We start from the raw sequence: 21,143 nt of genomic DNA on the forward strand, positions 1-21,143 counted from the left end.
GAATTATTTGGAATTGCTAATCTTAACTGGAAGCATTTTGCTCTGAAAGGAAAAAAGAAAACTTGTTGATTGAGTAGAAGGTGGAGGTGTAGGAAAATAAAAACATATCCTATCAGGAGTTCCCGACGTGGCTCAGTGGTTAACAAATCCGACTAGGAACCATGAGGTTGTGGGTTCGATCCCTGCCCTTGCTCAGTGGGTTAAAGGATCCAGCATTGCCGTGAGCTGTGGTATAGGTTGCAGACGCAGCTCGAATCCCGCGTTGCTGTGGCTCTGGTGTAGGCTGGTGGCTACAGCTCTGATTAGATCCCTAGCCTGGGAACCTCCATAGGCCACAGGAGCGGCCCTAGAAATGGCAAAAAGCCAAAAAGCCAAAAAGCCAAAACAAACAAACAAACAAACAAAAAAAAACCTATCAGGTAAGAACTGAGGTCAAATTCAGAGTTAGCAGGAGGCCACAGCAAGGTCAAAGGGCTTGGCCAAAGATGAAAAGCTAGTGCAGGTGATGTGTTGGAAGTCTGCCTTGTCCTGAAAGACGTGAAGGATCAGGAAGGAAAATAGGGGGAAAGAAATGGGTAGGCATGAAAAAATGCACGAAGTTATTCCTTGCAGCATTGCTTATATTCCCAAGACTGGAAAACTCCAGGTGTCCGTCACTGAGGACTGGTGCCCACATCTTTCCAAGAGCTCCTGGGCAAAGGGCTCCGTGTTCTCACCTGGAGAACTCCCTCAAGTACATTGCTAAGTGAAAAAAATAAAAGCGAAAGAGCAGAACAACATACATCCTTTTTTTTGGCCGAGCCTGCAGCATGTGGAAGTTCCCAGGCCAGGGACTGAACATACACCACAGCAGCAACCTAGGCTGCTGCAGTGACAACAGTGGATACTTAACCCACGGCGCCACAAGGGAACTTTGAATCAATGCACTTTTTATCCAAGTTGAGGAGAATGGGTTTTTTCTTTTTTCTTATTTATTTATTTTTTTTGTATGTGAATTAAAAGAATTCTGGGAGTTCCCATCATGGTGCAGTGGAAAGAAATCCGACTAGGAACCATGAGGTTGCGGGTTTGATCCCTGGCCTCGTTCAGTGGGTTAAGGATCCGGCGTTACCACTAGCTGTGGTGTAGGTCACAGACACGGCTCAGATCCGGTGTTGCTGTGGCTGTGGTGTAGGTTGGCAGCTACAGCTCTGATTAGACCCCTAGCCTGGGAACCTCCATATGCTGTGTGTGCAGCCTAAAAAGAGCCAAAAAGACAAAAAAAAAAAAAAAAGAGAATTGTGAGAGCATACATAGGAAACTAATAAAAGTATTTCCCCATAGCATAAGGGAAGGGAGCAGAGGATGGAGTGGATGGGGGCAGAGCTGAAAGCAAGACATCTAACTCTATACCTTTTTGCACGGTTTTGATTTTTTTTTAACCATGTGCATTTATTACCTGTTTAGAAGGTAAAATAGGAACAGGTGGACAAGGGCCATCAGAGCATATGTGAACAGCAAGAGGGGGTCAAGACTGGCATCAAGTGAGAAGCCAGGCAAAGGTAAAAGAGCCAGGCAGCACAGAGGGCAGATGGCAGCAGAAGGAAAGGACACAGCACGTCAGGCGGGACGCCAGGAGCCCCGCAGCTCAAGAGCGATGGTCCGGGGTGACGCGGATAGAGACGGAGCAGCCACCAGTGGTTGGCTCAGAGAAGCCGGGCAACCCAGGGTCATCCCAGGGGAGAGGATGGGCTGACTCTGAGCCCGACCCTTAGCAGGTGCTCTGGCTGGAAGACAAAAAGGTGAAGAAATGGGCGCTCTGAAAACATCAACCGATGGCGGCAGGAGGGCACACTTAGAAATTAGCTTTCTGCAAAGGCAACTAAAGGGGAAAAGAAATGCTTTCTCTCATGTTATTTCTTTGTCCAGAATCTCAGCCTTGAAGGGGGATGAGAAGATAATGGCCTCTTGTGTTTTAGGTGGGACCACAAAGTTATTATCCCTGAGAGCTGTGAATTGATTCTGTCTTTCAAGAACTTTGAAAGATTTGAATATTCCACCCACCCTCAAGAGATAACACTGGGCACTCAGTGGACACGAAGCAATGTTTCTGCAGAAGAAGCTCTCGTAAGGAACTCTGCTTAACCAGCTCACCAGCTCACCTCATGGCCCATCCCTACAAGATGCTGGATGCTTGCCAGCTGAACGTTACCCTTTGGGGCCTCCGTCTTCCATTTTTTTTCCCTTGTTGGGGTCACCCCCGAGGCACATGGAAGTTCCCAGGCTAGGGGTCAACTCAGAGCTACAGCTGTCAGCCTACACCACAGCCACAGCAATACCGTACCTGAGCCATGCCTGTGACTACACTACAGCTCATGGTGACGCTGGATCCTTAACCCACTGAGCGAGGCCATGGATCGAACTTACACTCTCATGGATACTAGTCAGATTCGTTACCACTGGGCCACAATAGGAACTCCCCTAGTCTACTCTTAAACCTTTGCTGCCATTTCTTGAGCTGGGTGCTTAGCAAGAGCAAGATGTGTTTGTTGCCAACTGTATGATCATTGTAACCATGCAATCTGATTAAATCTTACGTAATGCAATAAAATATGGATCGGGAAGAAAGAAATATGCATTCCATAAAAATTAAGTTGAATATTTTGGGTAGACTCAGGATAGAATGGTTACTAAAAACCTGTTGTGGAATTAGGACAGCTGGAAAAGGCTGGAAAAAGAAACTGAAGAAGTCTAGATGGATTTGGGGCTCTGCTAATTTCACATGGCTTTGTTTTCTTTCCATTGGAAGAGACATACAGAAGCTGGGTACCATATATGCAGGAAAGATCACAGGGAACTCCAATCAGTAGATCCATACTCAAAGGAAAGGCCCTAATCAGAAAGATTGGCAAATGAATGTACATTTCTATTTTTCTTTTTTTTTTAATGGTCACACCTGCAGCATACGGAAGTTCCCCCAGGCTAGGGGTCGAATCAGAGCTGCAGCTGCCAGCCTACGCCACAGTCACAGCAACACCGGATCTGAGCCATGTCTGTGACCCATACCACAGCTGCAGCAATGCCAGATCCTTAACCCACTGATCGAGGCCAGGGATCGAACTCACCTCCTCACAGACACTATGTCAGGTTCTTAACCCATTGAAGCCACAGTGGGAACACTTCCACTTTTTGAATTAAAATAAAACACTTCCGGAATCTTCTTTATGGGTCTTTGCTTTCACTGAATTTTTTATCCTTACTGTAATACTACTCCATTTCTCCGGCTTGCTCTCCCTCCACATGGATGCCTCCACATTTTCTCCTCTAAAATTCTCAGTAGCTGCACCAAGATTGCAAGAGATTCCTTGCACTGTTGGATGGTCATCATTTTCGTTGACATAAAAGCTGAGCTAGAAGGTTCAAAAGCCCAAGCCTGTCCCTTCCGCAAGCCTCAGACACGCCAGCAAACCATCTTTACTCTTATCTGGCCGAAGGAGAGTGCCCTGCTTTATTACTTAGAGGATGGCAGCGGAGCAGAATTGCCTCTGCTGTTAAATAGGCCTTGCTTAGAATTAGGAACTAGTTTTGGCTCGAGGGTTCTTAGCAGGGGAACTGAGAGCCTCGAATGAGCTTAAAGTAATTCCCATCTTAACGGTCACTTCCTCAAGACCTGGTCTAAATTCTGGCCCCTAGATCCTCTCAAGCTAACCTATTTAATTCTTCCCTGCCTGCACTGCAATGTGTAATGTTAAACTTATTTGTGAATGTATTTAAGATCCGTCCTCCTGCCCCTAGATTGTTTAGCTCCATAAAGGCAGGGATGGACTGTATTCTTGTTGTTCATGATTTTATTCCCAGAGTCCAGCACTGTGTCAGGCAGGTGGTAAATGTGTTGGGTGAATGGAAAGCTACTGGATGGATGGATGGATGGATGGTTGGAATTCAACACTAGACAGGTCTGCAATTGTTATTGCAACCTTTCTCTCCGTGCAGCACTGCGCTTCTGAGCATTTAATTACTGATCTTCCTACATGACCTTTGTGGGGAAACAGCTATCATTATGTTTACATTACAGAGCAAATAAAAAGGAGGATTAAGAGGCTTTCCCTGGAACACCTACGACCATTTGGAATATCTGATGTTTAGTTGGCTGGCGTGGTCCATTCTGAAATCTCTCTGATGAATGAGATTCTAAAAGTCTAGCCACTGGAACCCCAGGTGGGTCCAATTAATTAATTGGTTAATTCTTTAGTTGTTCAATTGATGAAGGGGGTCCCAGGAGTAGGGGAATGGCAGCTGGGGGGAGTAAAGAGGGGCACTCTTGGCTCGGGGACTTCTGTTACCAATTAAGGCATCTTTTCAAAGCTTTCACTGGGATGTGGACTGGGTACATACCTGAAAATCAGTCCTGACCGCTGGAATCTTATATGATCACACTGATTCTGCCTTCACTTAAAATTTTATTTTGTTCATCATAGATTCTTTTTTTTAAACATCTGCTTTATTTATTTATTTATTTTTCAGGGCCACACCCGAGGCATATGGAGGTTCCCAGGCTAGGGATCGAATCGGAACTACAGCTGCTGGCCTACACCACAGCCACAGCAATGCCAGGTCCAAGTTGCATCTGCAACCTACACCACAGCTCACGGCAACACTGGATCCTTAACCTACTGAGGGAGGCCAGGGATCGAACCTGCATCCTCATAGATATTGGTCAGGATCTTAACCCACTGAGTCACAACAGGCACTCCCAGAATATGACCTTATTTGAATATAGGGTCATTGCAGATATAAGATGAGATCATACTGGCACAGGTGGGCCCTTAATCCAATATGACTGTATCCGTATATAAAGGTGACATGACGTTTGGACGGAGACAGGCATTCACGCAGGGAAAATGCCAAGGGAAGATTGGAGTTACGCTGCCACAAGCCTAAGAACTACCAAAGGCTGCAGAGACGCTTGGAGAAGAGCCTCTCTCTGTCCTTCGAGGGCGCATGGCTCTGCCTACACCTTGATCGTGGGCCTCTAGCCTCTAGAACTGCAAGGCAATTAACCTTCCGCTGTTTAAGCCCCTCAGTTTGTGGTACTGTGTTCCGGCAGTCTTGGCAGACGAATGTAATTGCGGAGGCTTTTTGGGTGCCTCCTTAAATTTTATGCAGAAGGTCTATGCCTCCGGCCACCCCCTCCCTGCTCACCCCGCTCCCGGCCTTGGATCTTCCTGTGATTCACTCCACTCATGTCAGCATCTATGTTTCTGAGATTTTAAGAGCAAAGGAAGCCCTTATGGGGAAAATGAAAAAGAAAAAAAAGAAAAAAAAAAAAACCTCATGAAAGTCAATTAATGGTCAAAAGTGTCTGAGGTTGGAGGTGAGCATCAGGGGAGGAAGGGCAGATATTACTTTAGATTTGAAATTAGATTTGAGATTAGACATGCAAACCCTTCACTTCTGGGGCAGGATGCAGCACTTGAGGAGATTTCTAAAATCATTTCTTTCTCCAAAGCAATCACCCAGGCCTTTCCTCTTCTTGAACTCCTCATAGAGGATCCCGGAGCTCCCACTGTGGCTCAGCGGTAATGAACCTGACCAGTATCCACGAGGACACAGGTTCAATCCCCGGCCTTGCTCAGTGGGTTAAGGAACCAGCATGGCGGTGAGCTATGAGGTAGGCTGCAGCTATAGCTCCAACTCATCCCCTAACCTGGGAACTTCCATGTGCCTTGGATACAGCCCTTAAAAAAAAAAAAAAAAAAAAAAAATCCCAAGGCCACCTGTTATATAAGAAAACTCATAACCACTGAATTCTTTCTGACTGGTCTAAGTCTGCCTGGTCCATTTTGAGGCTTCTGCTCTGCTCCTTGGCCTCAGCCTCTATGCTTCAATATAGCTGTCAAGTCACCCCTGCCTTGCTCCCTGCAGGCTGAGGCCCAACACTTCTTAGCCTCCCTCTGTACCTCTAATCCTCTAATCCGGTCATGGAAATAAGAATTGTTCTATGTGCCCAGGGTCCTAAAAGAAACTGTCTGACTTAAATGTAAACAGAAATGGTGGAGAAAAAAAAAAAAAAAAGCAGAATGTACGTTCCCCTTTCCCCATCATCACCCCTCTTTCTTTTCTTTAATCATTGGTTTCCAAGATAACTGGGACAGTGTGGGGACTCTGAGTGAATGGAGCCTGTTTAGAAAGACAGCTGTAGTGAAATGACTGGCAAAGTGAAATGACTAAAGGAGGAAGAAATGAACCCCCCCCCAACCCCCCAAGCAAAGTGCGTAACAATCTGGACACATTTTTCAAAAGTATACATACGAGCTAATAACTTTTTTGTTTCCGTACTTTGGACTTAATTCTCGAGCATTTGATTTTATATATATGTACGTGTGTGAGCCTGCGTGTGTATACACATAAATCTAGCTATGATGAGCTATCATACAATCCTAAAGAAAGTTACCCCATAATTCTGTCACTATAAAACCCATCCTTTTTTTTTGTCTTTTTGCCTTTTTCTATGGCTGCACCTGTGGCATATGGAGGTTCCCAGGCTAGGGGTCCAATCGGAGCTGTAGCCGCTGGCCTACGCCAGAGCCACAGCAACAAGGGATCCGAGCTGTATCTGCAACCTACACCACAGCTCACGGCAACGTCGGATCCTTAACCCACTGAGCCAGGCCAGGGATCAAACCTGCAACCTCATGGTTCCTAGTCAGATTCGTTAACCACTCAGCCACGACGGGAACTCCCTAAAACCCACTCTTAAACAGAGATGTAGGAGCAAATTAAAAGAAGCCATACAAGGAACAAGACCTGATTCTCAATTTCTGTAACTCTTGTAGGGAATGGTTACATAAGGATGAAAAGCTACCAATATCAATGGTTACATACATTTCAAATTTAGAATATAACCATAAATATGAAGGCTGTCTGCTTTTATGTTTTATACTAGGCCAAAGTTACCAACCCTTCTCAACAAGCAACATTAATAATTTGATTTATTTTCAAGAATCCTTTGTAGAAGATAATTTTCAAGGAAAATGAATTATAAAGCTCCATGACAGGAAGAATTTACAATGAGAGCTGGAGAGAGAACTAGTTTCTTTTGCTTAGAAACAAAAAAAGAATGTGTGGGGGGGAAACAGGGAGAGTGAGTGGAATTTAAAAAACAGGAAGCTGGCCTAAGAAAACTTTTGTACGGTTGATATCCGGGAATGTCTTGCCTCTGTTCTCTTCTGGGAGTTTGATGGTGTCTTGTCCTACGTTTAAGTCTTTAAGCCATGTTGAGAGTATTTTTGTGCACGATGTGAGGGTGTGTTTTAATTTCATTGATTTACATGCAGCTGTCCAGTTTTCCCAGCCCCAGTTGCTGAAGAGACTGTCTTTTTCTCATTACATTCTTGATAGAACATGATGGCGGATAATGTGAAAAAAAGAATGTGTATATATATATATATATATATATATATATATATACACACATATATATATATATATACACACACATATATATATATAGCTGGGTTACTTTGCTGTACAGTAGAAATTGACGGAGCATTGTAAGTCAAGCATATTAGCAAATTTTTAAAAATTAAAAAAAGGGGGGAAAAGTGCACAGATTAGCCACAGGGCAGACTAGTTAGAGTCTCTGCCTGGAAGGAGGAAAAAAAATATCTTTAGGGTAGAGGGCTGAAAATACGAAGGTTCCTTAACCCTCACGCAGCAAAATTCTGAATCAAGAGAGAAATCACACTTACCTAATGGTCTGATTATGGTAGTTTTCCAAATCCTGCCCGCTGCTGGCGGTTACTACGATCTGCGTGGGAAGAGAAACACAGGGGTCAGTTATGTCTCCACGTCATAAACACCGGCCTGGGTAAAAGTGTCTTGTAACACACGCTTCACCGTCTGTCTCCTGATCAGTTTCTGCAAAACATAAAATAAGCAGTTTACTAATCCTGCGTATATTTTAAGACCTAAAAGAGATTCAATGTCCCCAAATGACTTGATGTGATAAAAAAAAAAAAAAAAAAAAGATTGACAATGCAGCAGATTTCAGACCCTTCCAAACTACAAGCCAAAGGTCTGGGCAGGGTACTTGTGCTTGAAAGCTTGTTGCAGAGAAAGACGAGGAAATGTGTAAGAGCCCAGAAAGAGGTCTTGAAATTTGAGTCTGATTCCGTGAGAGCCTGAGGGCGAAGAACAAGACTGAGGATGAATGTTCTTCACGCACTGCTGTTTCCTACCAGCTCGGGGAAGCGTCACTGTCATTTCAATGGTGACAGTGTTTTCAGCATGAGTGTTGTTAAGCTGTCATGTATTCTTCCCCTGTCTGGGACTATGCCACCAGCCCCTGAGGGTCAAGGGCTCCTTTTACTCCCCCAGGGCCAGCCGAGAACAGAGGTTCGGGAAACACATTCTGGCTTAATGAGAGTCTCTAAGACGTGGCTTCCACACCATGCCTATGCTAGGAAAGCTAATCCAGAAAACCAACCCAATTCGGCCATATGGAATTGTTGGTTCAGAGAAGAAAATGACACAGACCAGTTGTTTCTCTAAACCAACTATTTACTTTAAGGCATTCTGTCCATTTAGTTGAAGCAATGAATATAGTAATCTCACCCCGGAGGTGGCTTTTGCGTAGAGAAACAATAGCATTGTTTTGGAACCTATAAGTATTAGGGAGACCAGATAGGATGGGGAGAAAAAAGGACAAATGGCAAGTCTACTTAAAAAAATACATATATAGGGAGTTCCTGTCGTGGCGCAGTGGTTAACGAATCCGACTAGGAACCATGAGGTTACGGGTTCGGTCCCTGCCCTTGCTCAGTGGGTTAAGGATCCGGCATTGCTGTGAGCTGTGGTGTAGGTTGCAGATGTGGCTCGGATCCTGCGTTGCTGTGGCTCTGGCGTAGGCCGGTGACTACAGCTCTGATTCGACCCCTAGCCTGGGAACCTCCATATGCCGTGGAAGCGGCCCGAAGAAATAGCAAAAAGACAAAAACAAAACAAAACAAAACAAACAAACAAACAAACAAAAAATATATATATATGTCTTTTTTCTTTCCACACCACTTAATCTACCTCCTCCCAATTCCTTCACTTCCCTAATTCTTCTCTTTGGCTTTACCGTGTCATGTACCTTGCATCTCTCATGCATCTCATGCATCTCTTCGCATCTCATGTAAACTCATCTCTTTAATGAAAGGGCTACTTTGATTTACTCTTCTGCTCAAAAAGCTGCAGTGATGCCGTGCTAACTTGCAAGTGGAAATTCAAATTCCCTGATACTCAATATTCTCCACATTCTAGCCCTAAGGACATTTTTTTCTTCTATTAGTGTTCTGCAGTCTGCAAATTTCTACTTCAAACTGGTTTGTCTGCTAGCCCCCAGTGCTGCACCAAACTGCCCCCTCCTCGCTTCTCCATCTAAACTCTGCCCATCTGTAGGAACCATCTCTAGGAAACATTCCCTGAGCGTCTCAGCATGAAGTGCTGTCTCTCTGCTGTGAATCAATATGAATCACTTGGTAATTAAGTTTGCCTTCTGACACCCCTTTACTTGCTTAATGTAACTTCCATAAATAGTCTATAAGCGCCTAGTGCCTTGTGTACAGCAGGTGCGCAATAAGATCTGTGATTTGCTCTGATGACTCGATACCTGCTTAAGTGACACACAGTACTGAGCTGACCTTTGGGGAAAGCACCAACCATGCTCTAATGCCATCATAATCCTCATGCAAATGAGAAGCTAAAATATGGACCATGGCAATGTCACCGAACATCATTCAGGAAACATACTAAAAAATGCTAGCTAACATCTTAGGGACTCTTCTCAGGAAGACTACAAGGACTGACCTGATTCCTTTTCTCTTCAAAAAAAGAGGAAATGTGATAGACCTAACCGCCAAGGGAAGTCGGGTATTATCTAACCCACAAGACAAACAAAACGTCTTTTCCAGTTTTGTTATCAAAAAATCACAAATCAATAAGAAGTGCTGGTGAGAAAATAAAGTAACCAGAAAAAAAGTAGCATCGTGACATCGGATCTATCAAGAAATGGAATTATCTTCAATTATAACAAGAGACTTGCCATAATCCATAAAATCTGTGTTATGAGGGCTTGAAACGGTTATGTGCAGTGTTTTATAGTACAAAGTGGATAAAGAACTTTCATCTCTCCAGAATTACCTCTAGGTTCGTTGCTTATTATTTGTCTGTTTAATGCCAAGCATAAGCAATTGTTTTAACTGCCAAAAACCGTCAAAGCAGTTCTTGGCTGTACTAACCAATAAATTTCAATAAGAAAGTAGTAGGTTTGATAACCCTGTATAAACATGGCCAAGGCTATTTTAACATTTATCTCCCCAAAGCCGATCTCACTAGGAGAAAAAGACCGAATTGCTCAAATCATTGTGGCTATATAGCTGGCTATATTATGTACTCATTCACCACAGAGTTGAAAGAAGCACTTTAAAAGTTAATTAAATGGGATAGAATTCTGATGATTTAAACCTCCAACTATAAAAATTTGATTTAAAAAAGTGTACGCTTGTAAAAGTTTATCAGTTACCACAAATTTTTTTTTTGCAGATTTCCTAGCTCCCTGACTTTACAGCAACACTTAACGTAAAGGAATGATGCTGAAGTGACTCATGGTGGAGCGGGCTTTTGGTACCTGGCCGCCGTTAAAAGAGATATCCAGGCGAAGCCACTCCTTTAAAGGTATGGTGAATTTCGTTTTTACAGCAAGGTCGTCTCCTTTGACAAGATGCATCTGAATGTGCAGGTGGCCTAAAAGGAAAACGCATGAAACACACAAAAAACACATAGGCGTGAATGAAGTGGCTACACCTTTTCAACAATTGCCCTAAAAACCTACAAGGCTAGACTGCATTCCTTCTTCCTTTCAACAAAAATAAAGCAAAGCAAACCAACAACCAACCGACCAAACCAACCCCACATAAGTGCATTCCTCTGTAAATAAGACTTTCGTTTTAAGCTTCCAGAAAAAAGTTTCACTTGAAGTCTATATTTGGAAACCATCACTCTCATGCAACTGCCATGCTGACACCATCCTTCTTATTCTAGACAGATATCTCTGTCAATAGACAGAGCATAAGCAATCCCCACTATCATTCTAATCGTTCTGTTTCCTACTTACCCTCTTCGGTAAGAAATACAGAAGGCGTGCCGTACATCTCATTAGAATCGACAAAGTACAGGATCCCACAGAGATTGGCCTTGCAATAATGGAGCAAATAAAGCCACAATGAAACAGTAAACCTAGAAGAGTGAGGGGGGGAAAAATTCTGCAGATTGATATCATCCAAGAACAGGTAATTACAGTTAACAATGACCGAGTAAATTGCTTTCTTTCCAATGAAGGGATGAATGTGACTTCGTGTTCATCCTGGGAGATCAGCTTGCAAAGCTTGATTTTTGAGACAAAGGAGGTAGTTATAGTAACTGCACGAGATAGGAGTTAAGCATCACTGTATGAAACCAGCAGACATTGTACCTTGCACCAAAAACTCTTTTTATGCCTTTTTGAGAATCGTACACGCTTGCCATTTGAATTCTTGATTAAGGCTCATAGAAAGCCAGACACAGAATAAAAATCTGGATTTTAATAAGAGGTGATTTGATAAGAAGCTATTCTAATTTCAATGATTAAAAAAAAAAACATAATTAGGGCTTTTTGAGCAATTTTGTTTCTTTCAAAGATAAAAGCCCAAAGGCAGAAAAATGTCATAGTCTGCAAACGGCATCACTATATGCTAATTGGGATACGCAGATACTATTTTAATGCACTTATTAGGTTGTTCAATATCACAGTTCTGGCTGACCGATATGGAACAACTACTCTAATTGTTCCATTTCTGGACGAGGGCTATTTTAGTTGAAAAAAATATTGTCCATCTGTGATTTGGGGAAGGAGGATAAAATAACGGTAGTCAGCTTATCTAGGACACATCTAGCCAAGCTATGTGCGCCACCGATCGTTCGGCAAATATTTGTTTAAACACTTGCTTGACACCACACATGTGCTAGTGACCAGCAGTTCAAAGATGAGCTGGGAGTAGTGGCATTCTGCATGTCAAGCAGGAATCAAGGTCAAAACCAGTACAGGGCGTGCGCTCCATGAGCCCGTTACCAATTCACAGTTTGGGTTAAAGTGGCAGCGGCCCCAGGTTCTTTAGCAAGACCTTTTAGAATATTCTGGGCTTTATAATCTGGCCTCCAAATCAGTGGTAAGATATGCAAACAGATGGTGCCACACAGCTCCCTCCTGACCCACCCAGCTGAGCAAGCTCATGAAGATAAGTTATTACAAGGAGGCTTAGCAAGAACATACGCTTAGTTAAGTGACTCAAGATCTTTCTACAGCCAGCAGCATGGGAAGAATTAAATCACTCTGCTAAATCCATCCGTTCCAAGGTGAACCAGGAACCGTTTTCAGCATCTTCCATTCAGCAGAAGGAAAAAAAATATATCTGGGTTTTGCTGAAATCAATGGAGGAGATCAGATGTCGTGAGATTTCAAGCGGCTCATCCAAACTTGCAAGACAGAAGAGGCAAAGCAAAGGCCGCGATCTGGCAGGGCTGTGGCTGGCTGCACCTGACGCCTTGCAGAGCCTCCGGCTCCAACACCTGACTCCCTTCCTCCGGTCCTTCCCAGGACCGACATACAACGTCTGAGGCAAACTGCGGTCTGCTACATGCAAGAGTAATTTCAGAACGAGTTGAGATGTTTCTGTCCACAAATTCTGCCTAAGCTGGGTAGATCTCAACATTTTCCCAAAGCATATGGCACAGGCAGGTCCTCCTAACTGGCTCCACTAGCCTGCCCCACCGATGCCCATCACCAGCCCCTGCTTACACTGGGTAATCTATCCGCTGGCGTCGGGTGGCCTCCAGCTCTCGGTTCCGAAATCTCAGGAACTTCTTCACGATGCCTGTGTTTTCTCCACTCGAGGCATAGAGAAAGCTCAGGAGGGTGACCGCATCTGTAAACAGCAAGATGACTGCCCTTTAATTATTTCCAGAAAAACACTACTTCCAACATCACATTCTTCCTGGACCCTCTGCCTAGCTCCCGCCAAACATTTCAACAAAAAAGTCTGAAAATATGAGCAAACTTTCATTGCACACTGAATATATGCTAGACGCCTGAGAAACATTCTACAGAGCTAGCTCAATTCGTGTTCATAGCAACACTACAAAGGAGATTTTTTTTGTTTTGTTTTATGTTTGTGTTTTTAGGGCCACATCTGTGGCATATGGAGATTCCCAGGCTAGGGGTCAAATTGGAGCTGTAGCCGCTGGCCTAGGCCACAGCCACAGCAACACCAGATCTGAGCTGTGTCTGTGACCCACACCACGGGTCATGGCAACACTGGATCCTTAACCCACTGGGTGAGGTCAGAGATCAAACCCATATCCTCTTGGATACCAGTTGGGTTTGTTACCGCTGAACCACAACAGTAACTCCTATAAAGGAGATTCTTAATTAGTCCCATTCTACAGATGAAAACCCCGAGGTATAGAGAGGTAAAATAACTTGCCTAAAGTTACGGAGCTAAGAAGTGATAGAGCCAAATTTCAAGTTTCCAGCTTAGGTTCTGGCTGCTTAACTATTTTACATACTGACCTTCTAATGCTAAGAAAAACAATGATTGTTTTAATAGAAACAGTTAAGGAGTTCTCATTGTGGTGCAGCGGAAACAAATCCAACTAGGAACCTTGAGGTTTCAGGTTCAATCCCTGGCCTCACTCAGTGGGTTAAGGATCCGGCATTGCCGAGAGCTGTGGTGCAGGTCGCAGACACGGCTTGGATCTGGTGTTGCTGTGGCTGTGGCATAGGCCAGTGGCTACAGCTCTAATTGGACCCCTAGCCTAGGAACATCCATGTACCACAGGTGAAGCCCTAAAAAATTGAAAAAAAAAAAAAAAGTAACAGTTACCACTTGAGTAGCACTCACTATGGTCCACACTGCTATAAACATATATACAGGTCCACTTAATCCTCATTCTTATCCCCAGTCTATAGATGAGAAAATGGACACACTGATGCCAAAATAGTAACTAATATTTATTTAACATTTAGAATATGCCAGGCGACATGCTAAGCACATTTCAGGAGTAATCTCCCTTAATTTCACAAGTTATGAAATAGAATCTATTCTTTTTCTTTTAACAGATGAAAAAAACTGAGTCTTAGAGAGGGTTAAGTAATAGAGGTGGAGCTGGGATTCACACTGGTGCAGTCTGGTTTCAGGATCTATGCACTTAAAATTGCACGCCTCTTTTTTTCTTCTGTGCAGATTTTCCATATAACCTCGCCATGTTACCCTATGCAAATATTACTAACCAGACCCCTTTAAAGGAAGGAGCCTTCCACTTTCTTTTTTTGTTTTTGTTTTTTTTTTTTTTTTTTGTCTTTTTGCTATTTCTTGGGCCGCTCCCGCAGCATATGGAGATTCCCAGGCTAGGGGTCCAGTTGGAGCTGTAGCCATCGGCCTACGCCACAACCACAGCAGTGTGGGATCCGAGCCACGTCTGCAGCCTACACCACAGCTCACGGCAACGCCGGATCCTTAACCCACTGAGCAAGGGCAGGGACCGAACCCGCAACCTCATTGTTCCTAGTCGGATTCGTTAACCACTGCGCCACGACAGGAACTCCCTTTCCACTTTCTTTTGCAAATGTGAGGGAATTCGATAGCTCTAGAAAAGAGGGGTGTTCATAAAGAATCTTAAAGGGAAAACAGTTATTTCATCTGTATCTAATCCCTATATGTCTAATTTTTTTATACTTCCTATACCCAATTCCCCTCCAAAGAAAAAAACAATTCACTGAACAGAGCCTAGAAATAAAAATCACTTTTCCCTTTCTGAAAATGTTCCTTGGTTGACATGTCCACAATTAAATGGTGGAAATAATCGATTTTCCTGGGCTCCTTCAAGAAGGAAGAGTTGACTTCTGTGCAAGTTACCAAATTACTGATGTTGGCAAAAATTAGAGGAGCCTCAGCCTGGGATATTGGACACACCGGCTCTTGTTCCTCAACAGGGAAAATGTGTTCTCTACGGCGGTCCCTCTGGTTCATTATAACTTGGAAATCATAAGAGCAATGTTTTCATAGTCTCAGAGATGCATTTGGAAACCCGAAAGGGTGGAGTTAGCGATGCCAACGGAAACACTTCAAACTTTTTTTCTTTGCAACTTGAGCTCAGTTTGGGCACACTGGACTTGCTAGCTGGGGAGAGGGGATTAGAAACGGCAAAACTGCAAGGGTGTCTTCAGAATCCAAGGAACATTTTTACCAAGAGTTTGATATCAGCCCCACTTTAGTTGGCTCTCACCATGTTGAGTGGAACCTAAGAGACCAGATGGTCACAGTCGCCCCCTGGGGAGCCTTCTGCCAGGGACTGCTGCTGAGCTGTCTAGTGCGGAGTAGAAACACTTAACGCCACGAGTGGGATTTGATTCTGCCCCACCCGATGCCAGCAAAAGGAAGCTCCATAAAGGAGGTTTCTAAAGTGAAAGGGGTTAAAAAGTGAATGTTGATGAGACATCCCCTTATCCAGGGATCAAAGCAAAGCTGGATGAATAGGAGACGTTGCAGCAAAAGACCGTGGAGGGAAAATCTAAGACCCAAAGATCTAAAATAATTTCACAGAAACACATACCTTTTGTATCCAACCAAACCAACATGATGGTGGTTTTCTTGTAAAATCTGTACCCTTAATAGCTCTCAGATTTGGAGTTCTATTACAATTTCCCTCAATATAAAACTGTCTTCCCATCTAACGAGAAATAAGAAGAATGAAATTTTGGAGCAGGGAAGGATTTGAGCATTCAGCTAGCTCGGGATAATATTTTCCAGGAACTACCTGGCTGTTTGGAGTGCTATAATTGATTAGGGCTGCTTGTCATAGGCTTTAGAATGGGGAGTAACAGTACAGTGCCATTCTCATTAAAAAATTTACAGGTAGGTGGAGTTCCCGTCGTGGCTCAGTGGTTAACGAATCCACCTGGGAACCATGAGGTTGCGGGTTCAATCCCTGGCCTCGCTCTGTGGGTTAAGGATCCAGTGGTGCCATGAGCTGTGGTGTGGTTGCAGATGTGGCTCGGATCCCAAGTTGCTGTGGCTCTGGTGTAGACCGGCAGCTACAGCTCCGATTAGACCCCTGGCCTGGAAACCTCCATATGCTGTGGGTGCGGCCCTAGAAAAGACCAAAAAAAAAAAAAAATTACAGGTAGAAAAATGGAAGTCCAAAATGTGGGCCCAAAAAGGTTAAATGGCTTGTTGACCGAATGTAAGCTCCAAGAGAGCAAGGACTTTGCTTCATTCATTATTCTATCCCCAGAGTCTGAACAGTGGCCAACACTTGATACAGGCTCCATAAATGAAGGAATGAATCAGTGAAAAAAATGAACATAGTTGTGGCCCAAGTCAGGATTTCAACCTGTCTCTCTTTTGTCCAACACATTCCGTAATTTTATAATGTGCCCCATGCTGCCCAGGCCAATTATTAAATAATTAATAATAATACTTTTCAGATCCCCCCCAATCCATTTCTTTCTCTAATCTCAAATGAGGAAGTCAGGCAGAGAAAAAGCACAAAATGCCAGGAAAACAGTTCAGGTTTGGAATTCACCTCCTTGGCCACTTTGCTTGTTTTATTTCCTTAAATTTTAGAGAAAGAAGAGTCATCTGATATAACATGGTACAAACTCCTTCATCTGGAGACGAGAAAAGTGTCAGCGCCTTGTTGAAGGCTGCATAGCTAAGAAGAGACCCAGGTATGACTCCAACCTGGCCTCCTGCTGCAAACCCATGGGCATTTTATTAAACCACATCGCATCTCACAAGTCCTTCCAGAGAGAACTAAGGCTGATATTCAGCTGGCATGCCCTGTGAGGCTGCATGGTTGTTAAAATACTGAAATATGTTCACAGTGGTTAGATGGTTGGTGTTGCCTTGAACCTGCAAGGTCTCTCCCCCATTGCCCACTCTGCCTTCTCCTTCAGAGGGGAGCCTGCCTCAACAAGGATCTTCACCAACCTGCTTCAGCACCAGGGCCAGTGCCCGGGGAGCCTGGGGTAGGGGGCCCTCCACATACAATAAGTTGGGTATTTTGAGTATCACCCTTAGCAAGGTGGCTGGGGGTGGGCCCATTCTCCAGTTCAGCAGAGGCATCAGAGCCCTGACATAGACAACTGCTCTGGAGAGGGTCCTGTTTCTACGTAACAAAGCCCCCTCTCTCTATTCACCCACCACAAGGATGAAGCTGAGACCCTTGGTCCCTGCGTGAAGAAGTTAGAAATAGTCTTGGGGCAAAGAATAACGATGGCTAAAAGTTTGTAAGGAGAGCCTGGCGGAAAAGAAGCTAAGATGTGCCAACCCGGAGAAGTAAAGTTAGAATGCCAATAACTCAATCTGCTTTCCAAACGCAGGACACTAAACAAGCAGTGATGATCAGGAGATTTATCTTCCTTAAAGCTAAAGCCTGAGAACAAAAGCTCTACTTTCTAGCAAGTAGGATTTAGGTCAGAACTCCCCCCTCCCTCTCCCAAGGGGTTCTAGGCAGTGAAATGAGTGACTAAGGAAGTTTGTAACATATGCAATACTAGGAGTCCTGAGGATACATAAATTCCACTCCTGGCAATTTATTCTCCAAACATAATTATTTGTATGCACAGAGATACAGGTGCGAGGATGCCTGCAGAAAGCTTGCTGTTAACGGTGAGAGACTAGAGATGACCTGCTCGACCATCAGCAGTGGGGAGGTCAAATAAATGATGGGCTCTCAGGAAATGCCGTGCTAAGGAGCTGCTGAAAAGAATGGGGTTGTGTAACCTGCGCTGCCACGAAAAGATCTCTGCCGTATTGTTAACGAGCACAGGGCAGCGTCTGCAGTGCCCTCCCCCCTGTGTATGAAGAGAAGAGGCTGGCAACTTCATGCCTCCATGAGCAAAGACCATCTCTGGAAGGAGACACAGAAACGAGTGCTGCTGTGAGTTTGCCTCCAGAAACAGGACCAGGAGAGTAGGATGGGTGTGAATTTCCTCTTCCCCCAAACCTTTGTACACGGTCTGAAATTTTGACCGGGTACATGGATTACTTTTCTGGCTACAAAGCACGAGAACAACATCTCTGAGCCTTTCCACGCAGACAGGGAGACCGTGCCCTCCACATCCAGAGCCCTCCCTGCCCCAGGTTCCAGGGCCGTTCAATCCACTGCAAGGAGGCAAAGTCCAGTGGGTGAGGAAAACAGGGTGATTCATGTTGGCTAAAAAAAAAAAATCCACTTTAAAAAAAGCATATTCCTTCTAATTTAGAAGCTGGGTTAGCATATTTCAGAGAGGCGGCTTAGCAAAGTGGTAAGAATCAAGAACTTGGACTCTGTTAAGCAAGTTCTCTAAGCCTCACCGTTTCCCCCCTATGTAAGGAGAGAATGAGAATGCTTTCCTGGGGCTGTTATGAGGCTTAAATGAGACCCTGTGCAAGGGGAAGGTGGTTTGAAAACTGTAAAGGGCAAGGCAGATGCCAGGCATCAATTAGTGGTATTACTAAAAAATCCAGTCTACTGTATTAACTGGGGGAAAGAAAGAACTAAGTCCCTCTTTTCCTGTAAGTGTCAACTGTGTGGCTTTGTAGGGTTTTTTTTTTTGTTTTTTTGTTTTTTTAATTTTTTTTTTGGCCGAACTATGCAGCAGCTTGTTGTGGGATCTCAGTTCCCAGACCAGGGGCTGAACCTGGGCCACAGTGGTGAAAGCACTAGGTCACCCAAGAACTCTTATGTGGTTTTGTTGTTGTTGTTGTTTTTGTTTGTTTTGCTTTTTAGGGCCACGCCTGCAGCATATGGAAGTTCCCAGGCTAGGGGTCGAATCAGAGGTGCAGCTGCCGGTCTACACCACAGCCACAGCAACGCGGGATCTGAGCCACATCTTCAACCTACACCATAGCTCATGGCAACGCCGGGTCCCCGACCCACAAAAACGAGGCCAGGGATCAAACCCACATCCTCATGGATACTAGTTGGATTCGTTTCCAATGGGCCACAATGGAACTCCCTCCTGTGTAGTTCTTAATAACAAAAATTTTCATTTTCATCATGTCATTGACTTGACTTGTCCCACTGAAGAAACTGTTATTTTCACAGAGACAGGTAAAGTCTGCATCCAAAATTTGTCTTAGTCTTCTATGATTTTGTGGTAATGGAATTTTGTTGTAAGAAATCCTACTTCCAATCTGTTGGATCTGGAGATGAGAATGAGTTTTTAAGGAAAGGTAGAGAGTGGAGAAGGAGTTTCCCAGGTTCCCCAGTTTCTAACCTAAGAGAGAAGGTCAGAAAAACATCCCCACGTCCCCATCAGCCTGCATTTCCTCCTCTTTCTTTCCCTTCTGCCTGGATGCCTTTCCTCCATTCCTTTTCTGACCATGAAGACTCTACTCATTCTCCAAATTTCTGTTCAAATGTCCCTTCCTCTATGAAGAACCCTAGCAAAGTACCTAACTCATAGGCTGCTCAGTAACTTTTTTTTTTCCATGAATGTAAGTGACTAAAATAAATAGCTTCACGACCTCACCTGCCAGTATAGCTTCATGGTCAGGTGTGGTGTTTGGGAACCAGACCACTTGGGTTCCAGCCCCAGCTCCATCATTAGCTGTATGTCCTTAGACGAATTACCTCCTTGAGTCAGTTTCCTCCTCTGTAAATAATGACAACAGAGCACTAGGCAGATGAAATCAGATACTCTGTACAACGCACTTAGCACAGTCCCTGACACACAGCGAGCGCTCAGGAAGGGAAAACAGCTGTTAGCATCAGTAGCTCTGTTCACCTCTCAGATCCACCTTAAAGAGAAGGACCATGCCTGCATCTCTGAGCCTGCAGGCTTAGGAAAGAATTTGGTGCATGATAGGTGCTCAATCAATCTCTTTCAAATTGAACATGATACACATCATAAGGGGTGCAGAGAACTAGGGGAGGCTGGAGAATAGAAAGTATATTTATGATGTGAGAAGAAAGAAAAGAAAAGAAAGAGAGAGAGAGGAGGAAGGGAGGGAAGAAGGAAGGAAGAAAGAGGAGTTCCCATCGTGGCGCAGCGGAAATGAATCCAACTAGGAACCATGAGGTTGTAGGTTTGATCCCTGGCCTCACTCAGTGGGTTCAGGATCCAGCGTTGCTGTGAGCTATGATGTAGGTTGCAGACGTGGCTTGGATCTGGCGTTGCTGTGGCTCTGGCGTAGGCTAGCAGCTGTAGCTCTGATTAGACCCCTAGCCTGGGAACCTCCATATGCCTCTGGTGCGGCCGTAAAAAGACAAAAGAAAAAAAAAAGAAAAGAAAAGAAAGAGAAGAAAAAGCTTGTGGGGAAGGAGTGGAAATGTGAGCTGGCTACTGAAATATGAGTATGATTTTGCCAGGAAGACACGCAAGGTGACAGTTGGAGATGGAGGAGTTTGGGGGAGAGGGAGGAGCCAGGGACAGCAGCTGCCAGTAAAAAGAACTGTTTAGCCAAGGCGTAGGGGTGGGGGATCACAGACTCAAACTAGAGGGTAGGTGCAGGGCAAATGGGAGCTCCCGAGTGGCTGCAAAGGAGAATCCTTTCAGCCCAGCCCAAAAGGGCTCCACCTGGGATGTCTCAATGCATGTGGGCCCCAAGGAAGGCATACAGTGGGGCCCCCACTCCCACATGCTCCCTACCGTAGCCACATGAGGATGCTGGCAGTGTGACAGTCACACATAAGCTAAGAGAGAAAGAGTCCTTGGCTAAGAGCACTCATCACTCAGTCAACAAATAGTCACCATGAACCTGCTGTGTGCAGGGTGGCACACTGGGCACCAGAACCAGACAAACCAGGACCCTAGCCTTATGGAACCTGTGTCCTGGTATGGAGACACTCAACAGGCAAATAAGCCATTAACTATATTTAATTACATGGTCTGGTGGTGCTAAGGCTATAATGGAAATAAAAGGTGGATACCGACCGGGTCGGGAGCGGCAGGGGTGCGGCTGCCCTCTTAGATAATGTGGTCAAGAAAGTCCTCTGGGGTGAGATGACATCTGTGCAGAGGTAGGAGGGAGATAAGAGAGCGAGCCCCATGGGGACCTGGGGGAGGAACTGGAGGGGACAGTAAAGCAAATGTCCCA

The 21,143-nt window shown here is 44.5% G+C and overlaps 1 protein-coding gene across 9 annotated transcripts in view; it reads right to left on the minus strand.

Moving 5' to 3' along the window:
* SEL1L3 (SEL1L family member 3) overlaps positions 1-21,143 on the minus strand; it is a 116,546-nt gene that overhangs the window by 72,941 nt on the left and 22,462 nt on the right. For all 9 annotated transcript variants that reach the window (XR_014812264.1, XM_084971667.1, XM_084971669.1 and 6 more), the window contains exons 3-6: positions 12,857-12,983; positions 11,138-11,259; positions 10,652-10,767; positions 7,731-7,789 (exon numbers count right to left, since the gene is read on the minus strand). Coding sequence is in view for 8 of the 9 variants with exons in the window: in XM_084971667.1 (XP_084827793.1) it covers positions 7,731-7,789; positions 10,652-10,767; positions 11,138-11,259; positions 12,857-12,983 (424 nt within the window). In the remaining variant the exon portion in view is untranslated. The remainder of the gene's footprint in view (positions 1-7,730; positions 7,790-10,651; positions 10,768-11,137; positions 11,260-12,856; positions 12,984-21,143) is intronic.

Source organism: Sus scrofa, chromosome 8 (genome assembly GCF_054392235.1).
Source record: "Sus scrofa isolate SSC_HxYL_T2T_F1_AM1 chromosome 8, Sscrofa_HxYL_maternal_Yorkshire_Landrace_v2.0, whole genome shotgun sequence".
In the NCBI taxonomy this organism is placed as follows: domain Eukaryota; kingdom Metazoa; phylum Chordata; class Mammalia; order Artiodactyla; family Suidae; genus Sus; species Sus scrofa.